The sequence below is a fragment of the Rhagoletis zephyria genome, unplaced genomic scaffold, assembly GCF_001687245.7.
Source record: "Rhagoletis zephyria isolate East Lansing unplaced genomic scaffold, Rhagoletis_zephyria_1.1 Rzeph_scaffold_00824, whole genome shotgun sequence".
NCBI classification, from domain to species: Eukaryota; Metazoa; Arthropoda; class Insecta; order Diptera; family Tephritidae; genus Rhagoletis; species Rhagoletis zephyria.
The window spans coordinates 77,161-103,420 of NW_016157908.1; the positions used below are offsets into that span (position 1 = coordinate 77,161).

A 26,260-nucleotide genomic window follows, 5' to 3' on the forward strand; every position below is an offset into this window, starting at 1 on the left:
ACCGATTTGAAAATACCTCCAAAAATGGAGCTTTTTATAAATAAAAATAGTTTCTTAAAGAAGTTTTTTGAAAAAATCTCCTCAAATGACAAAACGGTTTAAGCTTGAAAAATTTACATAAACATATTAAAAAAAAACAAAAAAAAATTTCAACGGAATGAGATTTTTGATGCTGTTTTTTCAAAGATTGGTATAAAAAAAAAAACTTGAATAACTGAACCTAAACCCTTCCGATTTAGACTTGTGAGGTATCACATATCATGCATAGGTATCGAAATATGTAAGGTACTTATGGCTTCGATTATCTCTTATAGTCTATCTCTCAAGAGTTAAAACGGTTATAATACGATTAATGCAAATAGCTAATCTGTGTTGACGACGCACAGTGGACAAATCAATTTTGAGAGCCCCAATATGAACCGATTTCAAGTTTCCTTTTTTTAAATAAAACATAATTACATTTCGCGTCGCTCGCTCTATCCGTGATGGTTTTTTTAAAAAAGCTCTGGATTTTATTTATTTATGTTGAAAGATGAAAGAAAAAAAATTTACGTTTGAGTGCTTCCACTTTTTTTGGAAAATACTTGAAATTAATTTCAAAAGTCAATTCATTTGTTATCTATACTAATATATGTTTTGAAAGCCGTTTTTTCTGTTCGAAGAACTCGAGAACACCCAATTCGTGCCCATAAATCCAAACAAAGTATTGATTTTGCGGTTTTATTTTCTTGGGTAGGCTAAAATGATATTTCAGCTATCGAAATATTTCCACGAAAGGGCCCGACCTTTTGCATCTGTTTGTATGATAAAAGGTGAAGTGTTAGTTGACGCATAGTCCTTATTTCGTGGACGAGGGTCGTCAACGTGTGGGGGGCCAGTCATCGAGGCCATTTTGTTCCTTTCATTGGTAGGCATTTCTACGTGGCGGGTCCCAAGCCTAGCGCACAACCATTACTGTGATGAGTGCCTTTCAACCGGATACACGTTTATATAGCGAACCGCTTGCTGCAGGACAGACGCCCGCTTGCAGCCGCACCTAGTGATGAGCAGACGCTGCAGACTTCGGTGAGCTCTTAACCGGTTAAAGGGCCGGTTAAAAGGATTTATATAGGGGGCGTGACATCTAACAAATAGACTAAAATGTAAAAACCACTATATCTCTGAAACCGAATATGCTGGGGAACTGAAACTTAGCACGGATGCATAGATTGTACCCTACTTACGGCGAAAAATGGTAGGTCCTGGAAAAGTGGGCGTGCCAGCTAAGTTATGGAAAGCAGTAGTCTCTAAAAAATCGGATGTAAACAAACAGTAATTTATTTTTCAGTTTTTGTACCATTTTTCTTGCTTTTTGCCTATTTTCTGATTGTGTTTGCCTTTTCGTGCCTATTTCGCTATTTTATTTTGCTGTTTTGTAGGTTTTTACCTCCAAAAAGTACATACCCTGGCCATAAAAATTCTCCTACCCTTATTAGCCTCTACCAGTGACAAAGTAGTGGCATTTTGACGATAGACGATACCACTCCCCAGCAAGCAAAAAATCCGAAAACCGATCCGAAAAACGACAAAAAAGTGGATGAAGTGCGGATTTTTCTTCTGGTGAGGCGACATCTATCTCTAGAGCCGCCGTGCCCAGCGCAGGGCACTTGCCTATTAAATTCTGTCAGCGCAGGGAACTTGCTTATGGAGTTCTGCCGGCGTTGGGCATGCCTGCTCTAGAGATAGAAGGCTTTGAAATTATTTTTTTTTGTATTATATAACTTGGAAGTTTAGATGTTATTAAAATGTTAAAATATTAGTTATTATTTGCTCCATATGAAAGTGATCGGTATTTTCATCGCACACGCGCCATCGTGTTATGCACGACTGCATCCTCGCCTTTACGCGATGCGCACAACTACTTTGTTTTGAACTCTTCAATATTTTTCACTGTTTCACCTGTTTTCTTCAAGGATCCTTTGACAATTGATCAATATTCCTCAATAGGACACAGCTCTGGGCTATTGGGTGGATTGCAGTCGTGAGGTACAAATTGATGTTATTTGCATTATACCACGGCAATGTGTCCTTGGCATAGTGGCAGCTTGCCATGTCCGCCTAGAACAGTGGCCTCCTACTCCTTATCTGCTGATAAATGACAGAAGACGCCTTTTGAGGCACTCATCCCGATAAACTTGATCATTCATTGTCCTGGATGGGAAAAAGGGCTGCTCTTACGGCCACAGGAACAAATAGCTTGCCAAACCATGTTTTTTTTGGAAATTTGGACTTCATTTTCAGCTTACAACTTTCAGGGGCATCTTGATGACTTGCAGCAGTATAAAAATCTTGACCTGCAATATATTTTGAATTTTTAAAGCAGTAGGTTTCGTAGTCCATAACAATGCAGTTTTTTTTTTAATTTTTTTTTCATAAATGATCACTTAACAACCCAATCGAAGTACATTATAACCCGCTTAACTAATATTTTTTAATTGCTACCCTATTTAAACCATATTTTCAAAATTGTTTTCTATTAGCCCGGCCTAGTTAGATTTTCAAGGTTGCAGTAACTCGCATACAGCTGAAAATCGGTACTAATGTTACGAACGTCGTTATAAATGTAATTCGAAAAGTCCTTAGTCATTAGTAAAAAAAAGTATTCGAGGTCAAAGGTCACATACATACATTGATGTTTACAATTTTTCAGCTAAAGCGCAAGGTTTATCATAAAAATAAGTCAGACAAAAGTGTAGATCATGCAATTATCTTTAAAACCCGTTGTGACACTTTTTGTCCTAAGAGTCTATTTCTGGGAGTGTTTTTCAATATGTGGCGTTTTAGATATTTCAGTTTCGAAGCTATTTAAGTCCTTTTTCATTTCATAAAAAACTTGTTCAATTTGCATAAGCGGTTTGTTTATTATCCGGAAAGGAATTTTATTTCGGAATAATATTCGCAACAACCCTGATACATTCCTTTCTTTAAACTGCTTTATCTTAGAAACCATTTAACGAAACTTAATGAAAAAAATGTAATTTTTCCGTCTTATTATGGGCTTTAATTGTACATTAATGTGCAACGTTTAAAAAAACAAAAAAAAATTAAGAAAACATTTTTCTTTTTAAATTATTATTTTTTGATTATAGCATTTTTACAAATTTTTTTTTTGCAAATACATAATTCAATATTAGTTGAAAAATCATCTAACTTTGACCAATTAACTATTTCAGCATTTAATACTAAATAATTTTAAATTGGTTGAAAAGACATCTACATACTGGCTTTGAAGTGCTTTAAACCAAATGCATTTTAAATTGGTTTCAGAGTCGGACAATCGACTTGCTGCTTGCACGCAGTTTAAACTGGACATTTGAAAGCATATTTTTATGTCGGGCTGTAGCTGAGCGTGCAGATATACCTGCTGTTACTTGTTAGCTTCCAGAAGGTCCGGGCTCGAATTCCAATAGAGACAACATGTGAAAATTATAATGAAATTTTTTTTGTGTCTTGGAATTAGGAAAAAGCATCTGTGAACTGCTGAATAAAGTGTATAAAAACGAAACATAAGTGCTTTAAGCCAAATTCATTTTAAAGTAGTTGAAATCAAATTCAGAGCCGGATAATTGACTGCTTCCAATGCCATGTTAAAGTAAACAGTTCCTTCCAAGAAAATAGGTTCTTCAATTACTTGTGGTGGATTAAAAAGTGGTTCAACATTAATTTTTAAACTAGTTTCTTTCCGTACTGGGTATGTATTGCTGCACTCCTATTGTAATACGAACAAACTTGTTTGTAGAAAAAAACAATGATCAATATGAGTCCATACACCAGGAAAGCTTTATTTATATCTTTAGTACGATCAAAACTAGAGTACGCTTCTATTATATGGAACCCCATTTACGGCTGTCATGCCGCCAGATTCGAAAGAGTGCAGAGAATTTGTTCGTTTGCGTTAAGTTCCCTTAACTTTGATGACCCGATGCCCTCATATTTTTCCCGTTGTAAACTTATTCACCTACAAACTCTTGAAACTAGAAGAATTGTCCAGTTGCTGATGTTCGTTTTTGATTTGGTTGTTGGCTCTTTGGATTGTTCGGTCCTTCTGGAGAAGATATCCTTTAATGTGCCTCAAAGATTTCTACGCTCATCTCTGCCGTTTTACTTGCGTGCTACTAAGGCTAACTATTACCATTTTGATCCGATTTTCCGCGCTCTGAAAGAATTTAACAAGATCTCAAAGAGTCGAAATATTGATTTTTCGTTGCCGAGAAATATTTTCAAGTCATCTATTGATTCATTTTTCTTATAACTACTTGTGTATCTGAATCTATAGTATTTAGTTTTAATTATGATAGTCTTATTTTTATCTACTCTGTAAGATTGTAATCATAGACTGAATGAACTGAATAAATACTGAATACTCTTCCATTTGAAGGCAGAAAATTTTAAACAAAATGTTTATTCATAACTTACGAAATACAAAACGCTGAGTGTTTTGTATATGAAGTAGAATACTTAAACCGATTGTACTCTGTTTCGCAAGAAGTGTAAATCAACTCACGATAAAACTATTTTCAGTTTTTTTTATGTTGGTCGGATACTGGGCTTGAACCCAGGCCCTTCGGAATAAAAAATGTCAGTGAAAACTGTATAGTAGGTACTTGCAGACGGTAGGGATTCAAGTCATTAGAACGGTAACAAAATTTCGTACAACACAACTTCAAATGATTATACATATGTACATATGTATGTATTTCCGGCCGCAGAAAAAACCACTGAATGAATATGTGCGATATGCACATACAATATATCGCTTTTTTACTTAAGTATGTCACAAGTCCAATTTTTATCACATTGTTTCATGCTTCATACATATTTAGCCTTATCATGAGTTTAATTTTCGACCGAAATCGTTAACTTTCTCTTTTCGCTTATGTGTATTCACAACGGACAGATAAAAAAATTTCGGGTGAATATGTTTTCGGACGAAACTCAGAATGTACTTGATTGTTTAACCATTTGACATTAAAATCTTTTTAGTTTCCGCGTGAGAAGAAAATTCGGTTTTCCATTTTCTGCATTTTGCGAATCCTTCGACAAATTTGAGCTTGCCCTCTGAGATATAGCGTTGTTTGAGCTTTGGCAGTCTTTTAATAAACGAGCGATATGTACCTATACACGATGCCAATACTGGCAATTCGCTTCCATTGTTGATTTTTCCTCAACTTCATGTAAATTACAAACTATTTATGTACATATCAACTTTTAGCAGAGTATACTACGAGGACTCTGTGTTCGCACAATTCGAATTGCTTATGATTTGCTATTTGCGGTTGCGTTCTTTGTTCGTTATTTTTGTACGTACATATGTATGTACGCACATCCATACATATGCATGTACATGTGTATGTAAGTTCGTTTGTGGTAAGTTCTTTCATTATTGGGAAATCGTCACTCGCTCGTTAGCTTACTCGCAACTCTAGCTGTTAGCCCTTTGGCCTAACTATTTATTTGTAAAAATTCGTTGGCTTCTTAGCCGTTGGACTTGTACTAGTTTAATCGTTGCTCCTATTTTTTCTTTTTCAGTGTCACTGTATTTGTAGTCAGAGTTCCCACTCCTGTTTCCTATTCCGCAGTCCTCGTTGATACTTTCGTGTCGTTTTTGTTCTTGTTGTTCCTGTTGGTCCCCGTATCAGTATTCGTTAAGTTTTCTTTGAACAACCTCGTCAATGATTTTGTCATCTTTAAGGTCGATTGAAGACGTAAAAATCAAATGATATGATTGGAGAAATAGTCAAAGCTTTTGTTGTAGATAATCACTTTCGTTTCGGTTTTTTACTTTTTAATAAAAGACTTTGATTTTTTATTGTCAAAAAACACTTGTACAGTTTTCAAGAGACCTGAAATTATTACTTCAGCCCAAACTTTGAATGAAAGCCTTAAGTATCCTGCAACGTTTTTTTTCCCCAAAATTCATTTATTTTCCAGCTTTCTCTATCCACTTGTTCGAATATTTCTACTTAGTCCACATCTTTTTTGTTTTACTCTTTACTAATTATTCTCCGTGGTCTTCGTGTGCGAGCGTTGATGCTCAATTTCTGGATACCATAGAACTCCTTTCTGTACATATGTATGTATGTATTTTAGTATGTGTGTGTTGTTTGTATATATGTATGTATATACTTATATGTATGTATTTATAATTTTATATGATGTTTTATATATATTTCTCATACATATGTACAGACAAGTGTACATATTTAGTTACTTCAAAAATTTTATTTTTAATAAGTTTGTGCATTCACCTTTTGTTTTCCTCTGCTGCTGCTTCAGACAACAGTTCAGGTGTTTCACTATTTCACTACTCACATTTTGTGACTTCAATCTACACGGGTATGGACGGCACACTTACATACTAATACATATGTATGTATATTGCCCTTCACCCTTTTTAATTAGACGCAAAAATTTTTAAATGCAGACTTGTTAGAACGTTACAAATAAATGCGTTGAAGGTATGCGTTAGTGATCGCCGTATTTTTTTTTTTTGTTTTTTTGTCGCAAAACGTAATTCTCACAATTTTCACAAGAAATTTTCCATTTTATATGCGATACATATAAATTTGCTGCGCTCTAGCTTTGCTGATTTTCGCCGTGCACCACAGATCGTTCCCCCCGCTAGCGCTCTTTCTCTAATATATGTATGTACATACGTAGGTATGTATGTGCATGTATGTATATGCATACATACATATGTATGTGCAAGTGCGTGGAAATGGGATTTGATTTTTTCTTTCACATGCTGGATATAGAAAATTTTTGATACCCAAATTTGCCTGCTGCTTTAACGAGAATTTTTTACAGATATATTTCACTTCATTTTTGTCGTTTTCATTATTTAGATTAATTAAACTTTATAAGCACACAATTGGATATAAATACATTTATTTGTGGGTTAATTTCACGCAATCTCGTTTTATTCGTCAAAAAAAAAACTTTAAATAGCGACTGTTCGTTTAAGTTTTAATACTTCTTTCTTGTGCAACTAGGCATTATAATTATTTTTAATTTTACTTAACGGTTGTTCTGAAAGCGGAATATAGCTATAACTGTTTAGTGAAAATTTCTTTTCGGTAGGTATAAAGTTTTATGTGTGAATTTTTCAGTTTTTCTTCTATGTGCTACCCGTACGAAGAGCACACCGCTGGTGCTCTGTGTGTGCTCGCTCGACGACGAAGGTGCGCTCTGCGGCGTTGAAAATTGCTCGCATCTTTTGGACTCTGTGGAAAATCATCATCAGCGGCATATCCAATCGGGTCGGCAGAGTTGCATAGTCGGTATGGCCAAAAGACGCACGAACCGCATATGTATGTACGTACATAATACATATCTATAATCATACCTTATTGATAGACAGTTCTTGTAGCTGTTCCCGAAAATTGGGAAATCTGCGTTTTCGGCTTTTTGAGAGAGCTTCTCGCCCCAAACGAACACTCCCAAAGAAACTTTTCTGACCACAAAGTTTTTGAATGCACACACATACACAAAATTCATAAACATGTATGAATGTACTTACATACCCAGTGGGGAAAATAGGAATCCATTACCCTTTTCTACCAAGAAAATATTAATAACTACGGTTGAACGAAAAGATGCATCGCAATGTAAGCGAGCGGATGATGTGTAGCTTTGAAGCGACAAACAAAACAAAAATTTTGAAAACTTAGAGCCAATTTACACGACGACTTTTCACCCTGCGTTTTTGGCTCGTTCCCTTTCAAAAAAGTCTTCGAAAATCCTCGTGCATTTACACGATGACTTTTTCTTTGCGGCGTTTCTTGCGTATTTTTGACATTTAAGCGTCCAATTTTCTTTGGTCAACTCTTTCGTCCTCATTTTTAAAGCGGAGCGAATCGTGAACTCAAAGCAAAAATACGAAAAAGTGAACCCGATAAAAGCGAAACGTCAAAAAAACCCCTCGATTTCGCTCACCGTGCGTGCTTGCCTGCCCCGCTGACTTCGCTAGACTTCTTGCCTACAAGCTCGACACGCATGACTTTCCCAGGACACCCAGGGTGAAAAGTCATCGTGTAAATTGGCTCTAACTCAAGTACGTTTTTTGTTCACGTTAACAGCTGCTGTAGCCGAATGGATGCGTGTTCGACTTCCGTGTTGTTGGTCACGGGTTCAAAACCTGTGGCACGGACTTAATTTTTTATTATATTTACAGATTCTATTTATAGTTTCGTAAAGCGAAATTCTTGCATCTTTTCGTGCGTAGGCTATAGGGGCTATCCATTACTTTTTGCATTCGTATAGATTACACAGGTCTGCAAAAAAATGGGTTCGGAATGTTCTATAAAAGTGTAGTGTCATTTCCGAAGTAATTTTTTGCGTAGAATCCGAATCCGGGGTTTAAATTGCTCTATCACGTCAGGACTTTGAGATATCCTAACCTAAAAGTGCAAAAAACGCTGTTTTTGCCCATTTTTGAGGTTATGTAGCTACGAAGATTTTGCTCTTCATAAAAAAGTAGACGTGGTATTTTAAAGTATAAGTCTTCCTCTTTTAAATGCCGTTGAGTTTGCTTAAATATCTTTATTTTTCACTGAGATATCGCATTTTGAAGTTTCCATGTTTGTGAATTTTTCGATATTCGAAAATCCATTGAGATAACATGAGACGTGATACGGTCGATTACATTCACAAACATGGAGACTTCAAAATGCGATATCTCAGTGAAAAATTAAGATATTTGAGCAAACTCAACGGCATTTAAAAGAGGAAGACTTATACTTTAAAATACCACGTTTACTTTTTTATGAAGAGCAAACTCAAAAATGGGCAAAAACAGCGTTTTTGCACTTTTAGGTTAGGATATCTCAAAATCCTGACGTGATAGAGCAATTTAAACCCCGGATTCGGATTCTACGCAAAAAATTACTTCGAAAATGACCCTACACTTTCCTAGAACAAAACGTTGTTGACCTGTGTTACCTTTTCCCGCTGGGTATTTATGTACATATACATACGAGTTTCTGCATGAGCTTTATTTATACGCCACACTTCCCACCAGTACAGAGCTTTCTAAGGAAACTTTACAAGAGTACATCCATGTGATTCCGTTGTGGAAATCCACCCTTACTCTCATTCACTCTCCTTATCCCAATCACCAACATAGCGGGTATACAAAGACTCAGCACAAAAATGTACCTGTTGGAAGTAGTCGGCGATTTTCAATAATTTGCTTGCAATCAACTATGTATGCACAAATGTATGTTTTGCATGTACCTACATATTTATGTATGTATGTATTTAGTACATCTAAGTACGCACACATATTACTACTCTGCTGTCTCTAAAGCTTCGAATCCTTGTTTCTCTTATGTTTAGTAAATTTTGGTTCTTATCTATGCAGCTTTTCGTTGCCGTAGTCGTACGGCGAAGTCCTATTCGCTTCATCATTGGATCAAGTAAAGAACTACATACAATATAACCTATACACTGAGAAAATTGTACGGTTATTTTCGGTCTGTGCTATTTATAAATCAGTCAATCACTTACACAGTCCAGTACATCATTAATATTTTGATTTCACTCCTAAACCAATTCAACAAATGGCGGCCTTTGACATTTGTTCTTCTCCTTCTTCTTCTAGCTAATATCTGCTAGTAAAAATTTCACTAGCAAGAATTTGCAGCTCTCTCATGTTGGTACGCTCTCGATTCAGTGCTCTCTTGCAAACTTTCTGTGTTATTATACACTTCTCCAAAAAAAAATTTGCAGGTTCCAGTACAAATTAGTACCGACTATTTGTTACTATACACACCTACTATTTTGATTCCAGGCGAATTCGTACACGGTGACAGCGGCGGCGCAAAAACCAAATCTACACTAACAAATTATATGCACGATGATAATCAGAACACAAAAAATGCTCACAAACAAATCATTTTGATAACTACCACAATTAATCTTGAAACCAGTCGCTTCGGTAACACCGCTACCTTAGCTTTGATTGGAAAATAGCTTTGGTACGAGTTGCGTTGAATAATAAATTCCATGTTATTTAATAATAAGTTTATATTTTATGGTTTTAAAAAGGGATTTGAAAATGTGCGTGTTAAAAACTTAAAAAAAAAACTTTTGAAAATCAATTTAAAATGTTTATTTACAAAACTGATATAAATATTTTGAGTCAAAACGTTTTTGAAAATAAAACGTTCCATAATAAATTGAAAATGTAAATTTATCTGTGTACGAAGGGAAAAAGTAAAGCAAGGAATTGGCAATGGGGTGTTTTTTAGATAGTAACTACAAAAAAAATTTGTAATAAAATGCATAATGTTACCACGTATCACCACCGTTATCTTCGAACTTACATACGTTTCTCTGATTTACTTGGTTCCTTTAGGGGTAATTTAAACTAATACTGTTGGTTTTTTAAGTAAAAAATGCAGTTCTAAAATAAAATAAATCTCGACTTACTAGAAAAAAAACCAAAGAAAGTTAGATTTCGTAGAAAGAAAATTGTTGGTACATCACTATGTATTATATAAGGGATTTGTCTTATTTGTTATTACCCTGAAGGTATTGCATTCTTTTTTCGTTTTAAAAAATCGAATATATTTAACAGGATCTCAGTATTAAAGTAAAAGATATACTTTGTTACCAGCTTATGAGATGGTTACAAACTTTATCGGTTACAAGAGTATACAGAATGCGAAAAGGGTTTAGAAATTGACAGGAACTTTATTTATCGGTTACACAATTTTTATTACCAGCGCACAATAACCTGTTAGTTACGACTTCACAGATACATACACTTAACAGCAAAAATCTGCATACACCATTTCTTTTTTAAATATGTGTTCGCAATATTTTGCAAGCTAAAATTTGTATGTTATTTTTTTATAGAAGTATGAATGAAACTTTTTTTACTTAACCTTGTTTTATCTATATACATAGTATAAAGGGAAGTCGAGATTCTCTGTACGCGGTAATCTCGAAACTCGACTACTGAACTGATTTTGACGAGATTTTCTCTAATATACTCTGTATCGACTTGAGGGATCTTTTTTACTTAGAATTTTAATAGCGTTGCCACCTCTTTAAAAAACTAAAAGATCAATTCTAATGGGCGTAGGCGTCAGTTCTGCACCGTCACTGTCAAACGAAAAGACTTAGCCTCTGGATGTGTAAGAACGCATTATTTTTCTGAGTAGGGTTACCACCTGTTTAAAAACTATAAGATCTTCACCGTTCGTTGGATAAAAAAAGGATATACCAAGTGAAAGTGCATGGCCTTCGCATGTACAAAAACTTTAAGTTTTTGTGACTTATTTTGCTTTTTTTGCAATACCTAGTGCCTTTTCCTGCCGTTTTCGCTATTTTGTTTTGCCTTTTTTATAGGTTTTTAGGTCCTAAAAATCCGTTCCCTGATGATGACTTATGATTTCTTTCTCCAAATACGTAAATGTACATACATACATACATATGCATACATTCAGCGGCTAGTATTTTTATATGAGGAAAATGCGTAGAACCGTCAGGAAAAAAATTATTAAAAATCAACGCAATTTTTTAGCCAATTAATTTCGACACATCATTTTACTAAAATTGAATGGGCTACAAAACTACGAACCAGAATTTTTTTTAATACCTGATTGAAAAGTTGAAGATTTTAATGAGACTTTCGTTGAAACCTTGATATACACGATTTTGATTTAAGCATGATCCATATTTTTATAAAACAAAAAAAAAACTTTAGCTTGCAAAATATTGTGAATGTTTAAAAAGGAAATGGTGTATACAGACTTTTGCTGTTAAGTGTATATGTAATTCGTTTTGTTGTATAACAACGTTTCAAAAATTAGTTCTCAGCATCGCCCTCTATGAATCGAGCCCAGTATGCATCTCAGCAAACAATTAATATGAATAAAGTAAAATGTAAAGTTTCAAGTATGTATTTATTTTATCGTTAACGAATAGCGGTAATGTATAATTTAATGTAGTATTTAAAACTTCAGACGACGTAAGCTTGTTTATACATATGTATAACTCAGTGTCTCTGGAGAGACCATCATTTACTTATCCGAGGCCGTGGTCATCGAAAAAGCCCTGTGGAGTCTCGTCCTGAAACGAATAGCAAATGGTTTCAAACATAAGTCTACGGGACCAGTGTAAATGTGTGTAAATTATACGAGTTTTTAATGTTATAAATCCGAATGATTAAATATCTACAATAAATCGATTGCTAGATTCGGTTGTTAGTCAAACTGTGATTAATGTATATTTAAGTGTTAAATTATAATCAACAAGTGATGTAACAATAATACGTTTGTGAAAAATTAAAGAGGGAACATGTACTTACATATTGTTTACACATAAAAATCTCCAGCCTAAGCACACCACAACCATTAAAAGTCAAGTACATAGTTAAAAAGCTAGTAGAATTTTATTTAAAGTACATAAATACATATAGAAACATACACAAAGTAGAAGTGTATTAAACAATTTGAATAGTGAGTATATATATATATGTACACACCTGTTTTGATGTACATACATAGGTGTGCGATATGCATACGCATGTAAAGGCCAGTTTTTCACGTAAATTGCGTTTATCTTGAACAGCTGGCTGACATTTGATTGGCATCTTATTTACACATCAGCCAGCTGGAGCGTTTAAACTAGGTCTTAATCTAAATCCACAGCCGTGCACTGAAAAACTGGCCCTAAGTGTTCATGGCCACTGCTTTCAATGTGGAATGTGCAAACTATTATCAAATGAAATGAAAACTCATTGATCAGCGACAATAGCACAACAAAAACAAAATATGAATATATTAGAAATGTGTAAGCGATCGCCTATTGGATACTATGAGGATACCGAGCAAGTGGATGGGACAACAGAATGGGGCATAACACTGGGACTAGCCGATTTTTCGTAGTTGGAATATTCAAAAAAATAAATTTTAATTTAGTTCTAAAGTAAGATTTTATTAAGTCCTTGTCTCGTGTTGTTTGCTTGCTCGAATGATCAGTTTTAAAATCTTTCTGCAAGAAAGAAAATCTTCTGCCAGAAAAAACATTTCATAAAAAGTTTAGTCACTGCCACCCGTATGGGTATGACCCGCCCGAACGTTTGGCTCAGGTTTTCCGATTCATCGGCTTTATTTTCATGCTCAACCAAATAGAGTTGCGTTACAAGCTACTTCATAAACTTTTATTCATTTCACAGAACCAATCAGTTAAGACTCCCATCAATAGCACAAAGAATTAGGGCTTGGAGTTCTGCACCACCTGAATAGACATTCTGTGGAAGCATGTTTTTTTGTTAACATTTCTCAGTTTTATGGCGTTTTCTTTTCTACCGCAAAATGTTGCCTTCTCAGTGCCCTCTAAGTAAAAATTCTAAGCAGAGGGCAATGAAAAGGCAACATTTTATGTAGAAAAGAAAACACCATTAAACTAATTAAAGTGTAACATTTTTCATAATTTGTTTGGTTCGGTGCGATTTACATGCAAAGTCCGTTATGAAGATTTCTGAACATAACCCAAAAGTTGGCATTAAATTGTTTCAGTTGTTTTTATTTGAAATACTCGTAAAAAATCCGTCTTAACTTTATACATTTTTTCTCGTCGTTTTTTGTTATTTTATGGCCTTATAACAATTATATTCAACAATTTGTATGAGCTTGAGGCCGTATTTAGCGAAAACTTACTGTGGAAAAGCAACAATAATTTGAAAAAATGGCAGAAGTGATAGCTATTTCGGAAATCACCACATTTCCTCATCAGACTTCTTTCAGTAGGATTCCAACCGACGATCACCACTGACTCAGCCTGAAAGAAGGAAATGTGGTGATTTCCGAAATAGCTATCACTTCTACGTCAAAAACCGAATATAGAAATGCTTAACTGTAGACATAGCTTTATTTTTAATGCAACCTTTAAGTATAAAGTGAGCTTTAAAGTTAAAGGTTACTTCAGGAAGGAACAAGTGTCATGTCGATCGTTCTTTCACTGTTACCTCTTCTTCGCAATTCCTCTGCGATTACTCGTTAAAATTCGGTTAGATTACGAGTAACTAACTCTTGGACTCTCGGTCATCTAAATTTATGGGCTAATATTGGCATTATTGATATTTGTCTGACTCTTGTGCAACTTACCGCAACAGAAAAAATTTGAATTTTAATAATTTACACACATACATACATACATCCAAAACTCGATAGAGACAGAGCGATAAAACTGAGCTACCGTGTTTCTTTTAATTCAAACAATGTTTTTTTTTTTAATAATTAATTTTTTTATTATACGCATGTTTCATTAAAATATACATACTTAAATATTTAATTTAAATTTTTGTATAACTATCGTATTTACTTTTTTTTATGGTTTTACTTATATCTAGTATACATTGATTGCTTAAGACAGTCATATTCATTACTTGAATTTAAATTATGAATGTATATGTTCATATTTAAACATACATATGTACATATGTATGTAGATATCTATTGATATTAGATAAATTGTGTTTTCGTTTCTACCGAAAAAGTCTACATTTGCTTTCTCTTCGAAGAAACCCTAAAAAGAAGGGAAGGAAAAAATTAAATTTTAGGTACAAATGGAAATAGATATCATAGCCTAGCTAAATCTTACCCACTGCAAATTTAATAGGTAGCAGCAACAGGGGGTACCATTTTGTCATTTTTGTCTACATTTTACTCTAAAATGTCAATTTCGTTTAGCTTTTTTTTAACATTTTAGAGTAAAAGATCAACAACAAAATACACGCAGATTATTGTTTCCGCTCTAATGCTGTTACCTGTTTAATGTGCCTTGATCTTACCATTTCAGTATAAACTTGTTGGACTTGGGATAAATCTTTAAAAAATAGAAACTGCAATTACTAACAAATCAAATAACAAAGAATAATGAAACAAAATGTGATTTAAATAGTCCATTTTATTGTGACTGTTACGTGTTATATAAACTTTGATGATTTTTTTTATACAATTAAAGACATTACTTTTCCGAAAAACGCTTCGTTTTGAAGGCAACATTTTTTTGTTGGAAGTACATTTTTTTTTTCAAATGTTTTATAGTTGTTTGGAAAAGCACTGGTGTTTAAAAAATGTCTTTCAGTTCGTGACCAACTCTTAGATTAACCCGCCAGTTAATAGCTCAAGTTGTTGAAATTGTTTCATCTAAATATTGAAACAGTACCCTTTCCTAGAATCGTTAGATTCGTGCTTCTCGTGCCAGCGATATGCAAAATACCTTTGAGAGCTAACTATATACATATCTAGGTATATATGTATATAAATTTATTTGTATATAATTTAACTAATTTAACTATCAACAATAGATAAAATGTCGAGACTGGAGGTCGGTATTTGCACACTCAAAAATATGCGCCAACGCATCATAAAATTTTGTTTTCAAGTGCCAACATACCGTTGAAATTAAAACAATTGCAATAAAAAAAAAAATATATATATATATACATGTATGTTTGTCTATTTGAATGTAGAATTTCAGTGCCAAATGATCTCTTAAAATACTGCTTCATTCAACAAAAGACATAGCTTGATATGATTTTGCGCATGCCCCTTTCGGCTTTAACTGCCTTAGGCAGAAAAACAAAGTGCTTTACTTGAGGTGGTTTTGGTTGAGACAAACTTTTTCTTTCAAATTATGGAAATTATTACCAATTACAATTAAATATGTACTTACTACATTGGGATATGCCTTTTTTCAGTCGTACTTGTTTATAATTTCGTGTTTGAAAAAGTGAATTAAGAGCGAAATACACCACACAAGCGGTTTGACAAACCAAGCGAAATTTCCCTTTGCTTCAAGCCATTTGTGCTGTGTATGGGGGTGTTTGAAGGTTTGACGGCGGTTTGTCAAAACACTTGTGTGGTGTATTTCGCTCTTAAGCATGTATACATGGGTACATTAATTTTCCCTACTGTTATCGTTTCATAATACATGCACACATACATATGAATGTATGTATTCACCCACACATGTAATTATTAGAAGTAAATTAATAAGAATTACCTAATGGCGGCATACATATACCCCAGTAAAAAAATTATATGTGCAATACTTCAACTGCAATTAGCTAAATGATAACCGAATACTAGATCTTTGATGTTTTTTTTCCCAATAATTGTATTCATTTACTCTATCAAAATCAAAATCTTTATAAATATGCATTAGCTTATAACAAGATAATTTAATTGTACCATTATGTTGAAATTTTCATAGAAAATATTTATATGTGCAAAGAAACAACTGTTAGGTTACCGACTATTTTTAAAAAATGTTTAAAAAAAAATTGTATTTGTTGGTATGGGTTTGCACAACTTTATCTGTTTTAAGGTTTGAGGCATATATTTTACCGAGATTTTGTAGTAAAATTTATATTATTTCCGTCTATTTGTTAAGTTTGGTTTACTTAAGTTTCAACACATAGAGAAAAGATTTTATTTGTTTTCCAAAGCTATACTATGCTTTTTACTTTAATTCAAAGATCCCTTTCGCCAAGGACTGGTTTGCCGTAGAAGCCGGATGACTCTCCAAGTGGTGGTTGGCATCTGAATCAACTGTATTGAAATTGTTTTCATCACTGAAAAATGCGTTTTTCAATTCTTCCTACAAAATTTGTAATTTTTGGAAAATGCTAAAAAAGCATTTCGTGCCTTGTAGCTAACCTTTAGATATGTCATTTGCACCACTCTTTTGGGGTTGTATAGGACCACCAATCTTTCCATAGTCGTCGGGATTTTTATTTAGTGCCTAGTGCCTTTTTTAGTGCTTTTTTCTGAACTAAAATTACTTCGAGATAGTTAAAACCTGAAATAATTTGAAATATTTAAGGCTGTGGCACTGGCACTGAATTTACAAGAATCTACAAATTTAAATGGACTAAAATACAATCATGATTGATAAAAAGCTGAAGTTGCAAACCCACCTTGTTAAATTCTATTCGAGTTGAAAATGCTAGTACGCAAGTAAGTTAAGTATTTCTTTTTGTTTTTTTTTTTTTACCATCTTAGTAAAACCCATCGTTTCTTGGTGCTGAATCCAAATCTGCCCTCACAATTGCTCTAGCACTAGAATTTTAAAATATCCTAACCTCAAAGTGCCAAAAACACGGTTTTTGGAGATATTTGGATATAATTAGGGAATCATTTTCATTTGATGCCATTTGATTTTTCTTTCTCGAGATATACCAGTTTTAATGTGCACTACTTCGGTATTATGTTATGAAAAAAGCATCCCTTGATTCAAAAAAAGTTGGTGCTTTTAGTGTGGTAAAACGTTTTTTTTTCCAAGTTTTTGGTGCTTTTTGAAAATCAAAATATGGCAACACTGCTTTTATTTATATGCTTAAGCTTTTACCAAGTTTTTGGTGCTTTTTGAAAATCAAAAGATGGCAACACTGCTTTTATTTATATGCTTAAGTTTTTACCACAGTCTTTGGTCTAGATTTCTGTTGAAAATTTTTGCCACTGGAGCAGGCGCAAACTGAATAGTTCATTTTGCACACATAATTATTTACTATTGAATTTTAACTATTGTTGGTGATAATGGTGATTAAAATTGTAAAGGAACATTAACTTAACATATGAAAATACTTGTTAATTAAAGGCTATACAGAAAAGGTTTCACTCTTCTTTCATAGAGCTAAAATCACGATTGAGAGAATACAAAGGTTGCGCCGATCTCGGACCGCTATTCCTCTCTTAACGAATTTGACAGAATCGTTGTTTGCATGACGTCACACTTGTGACACTTGTTTACGTTTTCCTTGCAACATTTTTTCTTCTTCTTCCATTCTTGCTCACGTTTTGGCATTTCTCTCTCGCAATGGCACCAGTGTGACGTCACACAAAGGTTATTCTCAAAAATCCTCTCTGATCGGCGCAACCTTGTATTCTATCATTCTTGAGCTAAATTGAGGAAAAACATATTGCACATATATGTAATTCTTTTACTGGGGTATGTATGTATATTCATGAACGTGTATCTGAACTTTGAAAACACTTAGGGCCGTTTGCACCATGTCTAGTTAACGCTAACTGGAGGTACATCCTTCAGTTAAGCACGTTAACTGCTTTATCGATCACATGTTATATGATGGGTGTCGATAACGTCGATAAAGATGTTTAACTGGGAGTTAGAATTAACTAGACATGGTGCAAACGGCCCTTAGTGTACCCATTGTATATCCGCACAATCCTTAACTATTTTTAATGTATTTATGTGCATATTATATACATGAACATTTTAAGTAGCAATTATAAATGTACATACAGACAAAATTTTGCATAACGTTATGGGAAGTGAATTCAGAGATTTGTTGCTATTTTTGTGCGTTTGCTAAAATTTCTTTCGCAACACTTTACAGTAGTCCAATGTCTCTTAATGTGCCCTCAACAGCTTCGTCCTATAGAGTACATAAGAAAACAAAGTGAATGTGTGTAGTGTGTATACATAGTACATAAATAGGACAAAATAAAAATTTTAAAAATATCGCCAACGCAATGATACAACCAAATATGTATGTAAGTCAAACGTAAAGTAATAGCATTGAATAGCCTAGTCTTAGTTAATGAAAGTGAATGAATGGGCTTAGGGATAAAACTTCGAATTGTAAGATGATGCATTATTATTAATAGTCAACACAACAATGGTTAAATACAATATACTGATGGCGAATTTCCTTGTTCAATGAAAGTGTGATGCTATGGTAAATGTCCACAATAATCGAACACCGTATGTAGAAATGAGGGATTAAACGTACACACATACATATGTATACTATTAAACTGTGTTATTTGCAGAATCCGCTAAAAAAAAAACAACAACATACAGTCGGTGACAAAAAGCGCAACAGGGGATTGAAACGCAAGGAACGTTTACCAAGCCCATACTTGGGAGGATGCAAACTTTAATAATATACCAAGGGGTTTTTTACAAAATATAAAAATTGTTGGTAAATTGAAATCAAACTGTACATTTTTTATGAAAACTTAACTTGTTATTTTTTATAAGATTTCATTATTCCTTCCATGTCCGATTAATATTTATCTTATCAAAGGTTACGCCTTCCTTTCGGTGCCGCGAATGGTTTCGCAAATAAAAAATATGCAATCTTATAAAAAAGCTGAGTTTCATAAGGACTGCGCCAGATAAAATTGTCCGCTACAAAAATTAATGAACCAGTTGGCAGACTTTCGAAAACTAAAGCAATGTATTTTTACAATGAACAAAAAATTCACATAAAATGGTATAAAAAAGATTTTATTTTACTTTTTAATAAGAAGTTTAAATTTTCCTAAAACCCTCTCGCCCCTTTTTAGCGTTTTTATGTTAGGACCAATTTTTCAGTGCGAGTTTAACTCTGTTTGGCGTTTAAACTAAGTTTAAACTCAGTGTGCAGTTTTTAGTAAAATTTAAACGTAGTTTAAACTAAGTTTAAACGCCCAATCTGGCCGGGTTAGACCGAGTTTAAATGCTCAGCTGTTAAGTTGTATATTTGTAGTCAGCTGCCAAATTGAGATGAAAGACGATAAAAACAAAAATTAAATTGTTTCCGAAATACACGAAAACAGACTCATTTGTATAGTGGCGGCACATATGTACATAAATAATCGAAATGTTCGTACCGAAGATGAAAACTGTGCACAAGAAAATCAACAAACGCAATTTGAGTTGGAGTTTACTTGCATGGGGCAACACATGAGGCACCTAACAAATTCTTTAAGTTTCCGTATATACATATATATGTACATACATACCTAATCTTTCAGAACTTTAGACGCGATCATATCAAACGTGAAAATAATTAGCTAAAGTCTTGTATCTGCATAAAGAAAAAAAACAGCGTTGCCCTACAAAACAACGCAACTCTATAAGCGGCCTTACACTCGCACTGAAAAACTGGTCAGTAGCTAGTAACTTTTTAAACTGAGAACTGTTTAAACCAGTACTGAAAAGCTAGCCAGTTGTTTTTTACTTAATTTTTCTTTTAGGATAGTTTGATGAATTGGCTTCCCTCGGTAACTCTAAGGCGAAGGCCACTCAATAAGCGGCTGAGCGGTGAGCGGCTTTTATTCCTGAGCGGCGCCGCCCAACCATTCAAAAAGCCGCTCATAGGCCGCCCATTGCGTGACCACTTCTATAGCATATCATATGTTTTGATTTTAAGCCGCTCGCCGCTTTGCTGCTTATTGTGTCCGACTTCCTTGGACATTTTGTCACTAATTTTTACAATTTTTCAGTGACATATCCTCGATAAACTGTTTGAGCAATTTAACTCGTTTTTTTGCGATCTCGTTTTTGACAGTGTTTTTATCCGGAACCTTTTGCTTCTTTGAGGTCTTCACCTCGGCTTCTTAGTTCTATGCCCAAAAGATTCTTTCGCGATCATACTACCTCTTCTATTTACCGCAAGCTTTCATTCGATCAATATGCAGATTGGTTTTAAACCATTCAACAATCCGGAAACCATTTTCGGGGTAACATCCAATTCTTTTAAAAGACCAGGGACGGCAATCGTTATGGGTAAAATAATTTAAATCAGAATTTAATAATTATTTTATGATTTTTATTTTTTTCGCTCAACGGAAATTATTAATATTTGTATTTTAATTTTTCGCTCAGAGATAATAATTATTATTGAGTTTTATTTTTACGCTTAAAAATAATGATAGACGCAACTTACTGAAATTTTCACTTGAAAATTTTTGGACTTATTCCTTTTATTAGGCTTTCGCTACTTCTGCTATAGCTTTTTTAAACGATGATTATTCTTAAGTGAAAAATAAAACTCATTATGAATTATTATCTTTGAGCAAAAAATAAAAATAAAATCATAAAATAATCATTATTTTTGATCGAAAAAATAAAAGTCAAGTATCTAATAATAATTACCTTTGAGCGAAAGATTAAAACTCAAATATTAACTATTATTTTTTATCTTTATGAGTTAATCTCGAAAAATTGAAATCGTTACAGTAGGACGTACGAACACAAACACGCGAGTATAGTTAAAATTGTTTTACGACGATTAAGTACAACTTGAGCTTTTTTTTTTTTTAAATTTTAAAGATAATGATTATTTTACGTCTATGTAAAACACCAATTAGATTACTTTTGAAACATTTGTATACTATTTTCACGCATTTCCAATTCCCTTGACATTTTCGCATTAAATAGCTTTAAAAAGGACACTCATTATATTCTGTCATTTAGCTAGCTTGCAGTGAAAAGTTGCTAAGTCCATTTTTAAAAATTTTACAGGAGAGGAAAAAACTTCTTATAGCCTTTTTCTTCATTTTGGCTGTTTAAAACAAAGCAAAACTCCATATGAATCAGAGGGTGTCGGTCTTTATTAAAAGATTTCGTACTCTTTTGGGTTTATCGGATTTTCGGTGCTTCTTTTGGACTTAGCAAATTTTCCTTTCAATGAATATAAACAGGAAAAAACAAGCACCTTAATCCTTTTCGATATGGAAAAAAGTATGACGGACAATTTTATTCGGCACAGTCGTTAGCCTTTATATCAGTTTATATCAACGAATATACTACGTTGAGTTGGGTTATGCGTTTTTTGGCGGGGGAGTAAATGTACATATCATACACCTAAATCTAAAAAGCGATCAACTCAAAAACAATTTTGGCCGATTTTGTTTTTGCATAAATTAATTCATAGCACTTACATCCAATTAGAGGAAACATTTTTTTTATGATTACATACATTAACTAAAAAACTACTGTTGTACAAGGTACTTATAAAGAAGTCTTTTACTACTATACGAATTTCGTACAGTTGTCCTATTTATTCATATTTTTAAAACTATTCTTTTTAAATATGTATGTACTACGTACTTTACAAATTTTACATGAACATCTTTATTACATATGTATATTTGCTATAATCTATAAAATTAACTTCAAACTGTACAACAGATTGTTTATGGTATTGTATACTGATGTTTTTTTGTTTTTTTTTTTTTGTAACTTAAATTGATTACCGTCCACGCTCTTGCTGCCAACATTGCTATCCATAAGGGGAAAGTAAAATGATTGCTCTACTTTGATGGAGATCACTAAGAATGCAATCATAAAATGAAAGGTATCCCGCATTTCAAGGGGCCTGAAAACTCCGCAGAATACTTCCTAAAACCGATTCGGCTTTGGAAGCAGTATGGACTTACTCTAGCCATAAATAAAATCGTTCGATCCATCTAGATAAGTAGGATCGGAACTCTCCAAACAGTATTAGCCTATTAGCTTCTCATCGTTTTTCCTAAAAATCACCACGAATTGGTTCATTTGTACTACAGGTCAGCTAAGTTTTAATATGCGTAGTTTCTAGGTAATTCTTATAGCAAAATCAGTCAGCTATTGTAGCAAATATTGATATGAAAAGGAATGAAATAGACGCAGAAAATTAGTTTGCAAGTTTTGTATACAGAATCCGAGTGATATGGGACTTAAAGACAACTTGTCTGACCAAAAATAAGCGTTCAAATAATGGAAATGGAAACCAAGTTAATGGCAGAATTCGTTGACCGATCGGCCAATCGTAAAACACACTGACAAGAAAGTACAAAGTGGAAAGCGAAAAAACAATAAAAACTGTCCAGTGTGCGAGTAGTAAAGTGTGCTAAAGAAAATTATAACCGAGCTATCTGAAATAGAAATGTATGCATATACAATACTAGCGGACCCGGCAAACTTCGTTTCGCCCAAAATAAATTTTTGTCTAACATTTTGGTCCAACATTTTCAACAACACGACTTCCACTGGAAGATTCATCTCCTCTGGTTATGGTGTTTTGCACGTCACAAGGCATATCATCCATTGTATTTCCGTTGTATTCGTGAAGAAGTTCTTGCAATTCTCGTAGCATGATGCAGATTGCGATTGCGCTTTCCTGAGTTCAGAGTTCGGCAAAATTTATTCGAACTGTTGTTTTCGGTATTAGTAATTCGTAAATAATAGATAATTTAGTGTATTCAAAGAAACATTATTCAAATGACGGATAAATTATTTTAATGAAACAGTAAACAGAATTCAACCAACTGCGTAAACACGACACTGCAAACCACCACGGGATGCCCTCTGATGTCTCCAGAACACCACCAGGGTGGTACAGATATCTGCTTTCGGCAGAGCGTTCGCAAAGGTACGTCATGAGACATCTGTACGAACTGACGCACGAGGTCCAGAAGTTTATAAAGGAACCACTGGAACCCGGCCTATGGGTGCTGTTTTAGCAAAACTTTCACAAACTTCCACCAACTCCCGACCTATGAATGCTATTTTAGCAACACAACCACCCGATGTGGACGATACAGACCTTCGTCTGCCGCGGGAAACTCGCACCACCCTGCCACAACTTCTCTCTGGATACTGTAGCAGGTTAAATTCCTACTTGAGCAGGATAAACTCAGATGTACCCAACGTGTGTCCAGCATTAGTAGAGTGACCGCATGACACGACATACCTCTCCGCATACCCACTAAACCCCACTCAACTAACGCTCCTATCCCTCTGGTCCAAACCCAGCGGGAGTGACACATTTTTTAGGCCTCCCGCTAAGTAAGCCACCAAATAAGCCGCTAAATCGTTTCTCAGTATGTTATAAATTGGTGTTTTACGTTATTACAAATGAAGAATAAAATCACGAATAATTCGTTCATAAGTAATTTATTCGCGATTAATGCATTGAGGAATGAATTATTTCTCAATTATCTAATTTACTCGAATAATGCCCAACTCTGCCTGTGTTCGTCCTGCATGAATTCATAAGGAATGTACTCGAAGCTATTTATTAACTTGGAAGCGTTGCTGAGGGTTTTAATTTGCCCAGCTAAACTTTGTGAATTGTGATCTGATCGGTGACATAATGGTTCTCAAACAGTGAAAATACAATGTCAAAGAATTCGAAAGGCAAATGTTCTCATGTTGTATTTTTTATCGAAGTTCAATTACATCTTGTTCTTATCCAGCAACTGGTAAGAATTTGCAATGCTTTATAACCTAACCTAATCTACATAATTTTTTAATATTGACACAATTTTGAACATCAGAAACCATTTCAATTGTACTATTAAGACCAAAAATGTCCTATACAAAATCTCTGAAAAGTCAATCTTTCTTATTCTTTCCTGTGCAAATTTTTTAAGTCTAAAATGTTTCCTTGGAAAGAGATAAACACACCGAACACATCGTCAATAGAACGATCCGTTTTATATTTATATACCGCACACCTAGATCTAAAGTGCGATCAACTCAAAAAAGAATCATGGTGATTTTTTTTTTGTGCATAAATCAATTCATAGGACTTACATCCGATTAATGCGAATATTTTTTTATAATCTTCATGATTATATACATTAACTAAAAAACTACTGTTATACCTATTTTGTATTAATTGCGTTGAATCTACTATCCACTAGCAGTCAAAGCATTAGGCTGCCGGTCGAGAGGGCCCGGGTTCGAGTACTCCTCGGGCGTAGAGGATTTTTTTATTTAATTTTTTTTCTTTTTTTGATTAATTTTATTTTTTTAATAATCTTTATATTTTAATATTAAAAAAAAAAAATTTTTTCAATGGATTTGTATGATATTAAAGCATTTTTAACTGACTTCCAAAAAAGGAGGAGGTTATCAGTTCGTCGGAATATTTTTTTTTTTTTTTATGTATGTTACCGCATAACTTTGGGCCACGTCAACCGATTTCTATAATTCTGTTTGCCTCGGAAAGGTAGTGTCTCAGAGGTGGTCCCATACTAATCTGGCTAAGATCCGATCAGTGGATCATGAGATATATATATATATATATATTTTATATGAGAGTTGAAGTCGGGTTTTTTTCTAAAAATTACTTGCNCTAAGATCCGATCAGTGGATCATGAGATATATATATATATTTTATATGAGAGTTGAAGTCGGGTTTTTTTCTAAAAATTACTTGTGGTTTATTTCCTAACGAAATTCTTATTAAACAAATTTCCTCGATTCATATTCGCGCTTTTTTAATAAAATGGAAAGCGATTAACTTTTTCTCCATAGCTTTATTTTTGAGCTCTTAGCCAGCTGACAAATTAGTGACTTTTTTTTAGACTAGAGACTGAGACAGCGTACTGAATACCAAACAGTCTCAAAATCCAAGTTCACCACGAAAAGTCACTATTTGTGACCAGAGACCGCTTACTGAAGGCCAGGGTTAGTATGTTAGAAAATGCGCGAACAAAAAATTGGCAAAAATTAACAAAACTGCGTACTCAAAAATATTTTGGTCAACATTTCGTCGCTACCATGTCAAACTAGAGAATGTGCGAAAATGCTTTCTCAATTACGATACCTTGCGCATGCATTTAGAGCAGTGGCGGTGCTTACACATATGTTAGTGTTTGGCCGAGCTTCTCCTCCGATTTGTGGCGTGTGCCTTGATGTTGTCACACAAAGGGGAGGGACCTACAGTTTTACGCCGACTCCGAACGGCGATTGTATTTTTATGAGAAGCTTTTTTTCATGGCAGAAATACACTCGGAGGGACGACCGCTATATTTTTTTTCGATGTTGCTTTGACCAGGGCTTGAACCCAGGCTCAACGGAGTGGAAGTGCGCTCTGCTTACCACTACACCACAGCGGCCGACACTAATGCATACAAAGCTTTAAAGAGCTTTCCCCGCGGCAGGGCGGACCACCATCGATTTAGAGCACTGATGGGCACTGCCTTGCCCGCGGGCAAAGCTCTTTTAAGCTTTCTATACATTTTGTATAGGCATGTGCAGAGAAAAAGCTCTCTCTGCGTATCGCTTATTTAGAGCGGTCATGGGCACTGCCTTACCCGCGGGCAAAGCTTTTTTAAGCTTTATATTCATTTTGTGTATTCGCGTGCAAAGTAAAAAGATCTACAAAGTTGGACATTTTGATTTACACGGTTTCTAAGATAGTAAGCTATATTTTCATAAAAAAATATTTGTCTAAACTTTTCTCTTCTCTATTTGCATTCTCGCCACCGTATATATTTATTACATGCGGTGAAGTTTATCTAGAATAAAAGTAGCTGTGCAGAGATTAGAGCAATGATCAATACATTTTTAACAGCGGTCGCCCCTCGACAGGCAATGGCAAACCTCCGAATGTATTTCTGCCATGAAAAACAGCTTCTCATAAAAATAGAATCGCCGTTCGGAGTCGGCGTAAACTGTAGGTCCCTCCACTTTGTGT

General features: G+C 34.3%; 2 protein-coding genes across 8 annotated transcripts in view; both read right to left on the reverse strand.

The window, feature by feature from the left end:
* Positions 1-7,217, reverse strand: part of LOC108361712 (diacylglycerol kinase theta) — a 79,417-nt gene extending 72,200 nt beyond the window's left edge. For all 3 annotated transcript variants that reach the window (XM_017614417.1, XM_017614416.1, XM_017614415.1), the window contains exon 1: positions 6,288-7,217. The gene's annotated coding sequence lies outside the window, so the exon portion shown is untranslated. The remainder of the gene's footprint in view (positions 1-6,287) is intronic.
* A 4,715-nt stretch (positions 7,218-11,932) lies between these two features.
* The window catches only part of LOC108361713 (AP-1 complex subunit sigma-2-like), a 56,404-nt gene continuing 42,076 nt past the window's right edge, over positions 11,933-26,260 (reverse strand). For 2 of the 5 annotated variants that reach the window (XM_017614421.1, XM_017614420.1), the window contains one exon: positions 11,933-12,117. In XM_017614421.1, coding sequence (XP_017469910.1) covers positions 12,073-12,117 — 45 coding nt within the window. In that variant the 3' untranslated portion in view covers positions 11,933-12,072. Of the gene's footprint in view, positions 12,118-14,392; positions 14,454-14,492; positions 14,578-14,798; positions 14,878-18,220; positions 18,455-26,260 lie in introns of those variants that run through there. The other 3 variants (XM_017614418.1, XM_017614423.1, XM_017614422.1) reach the window with 3 other exon arrangements.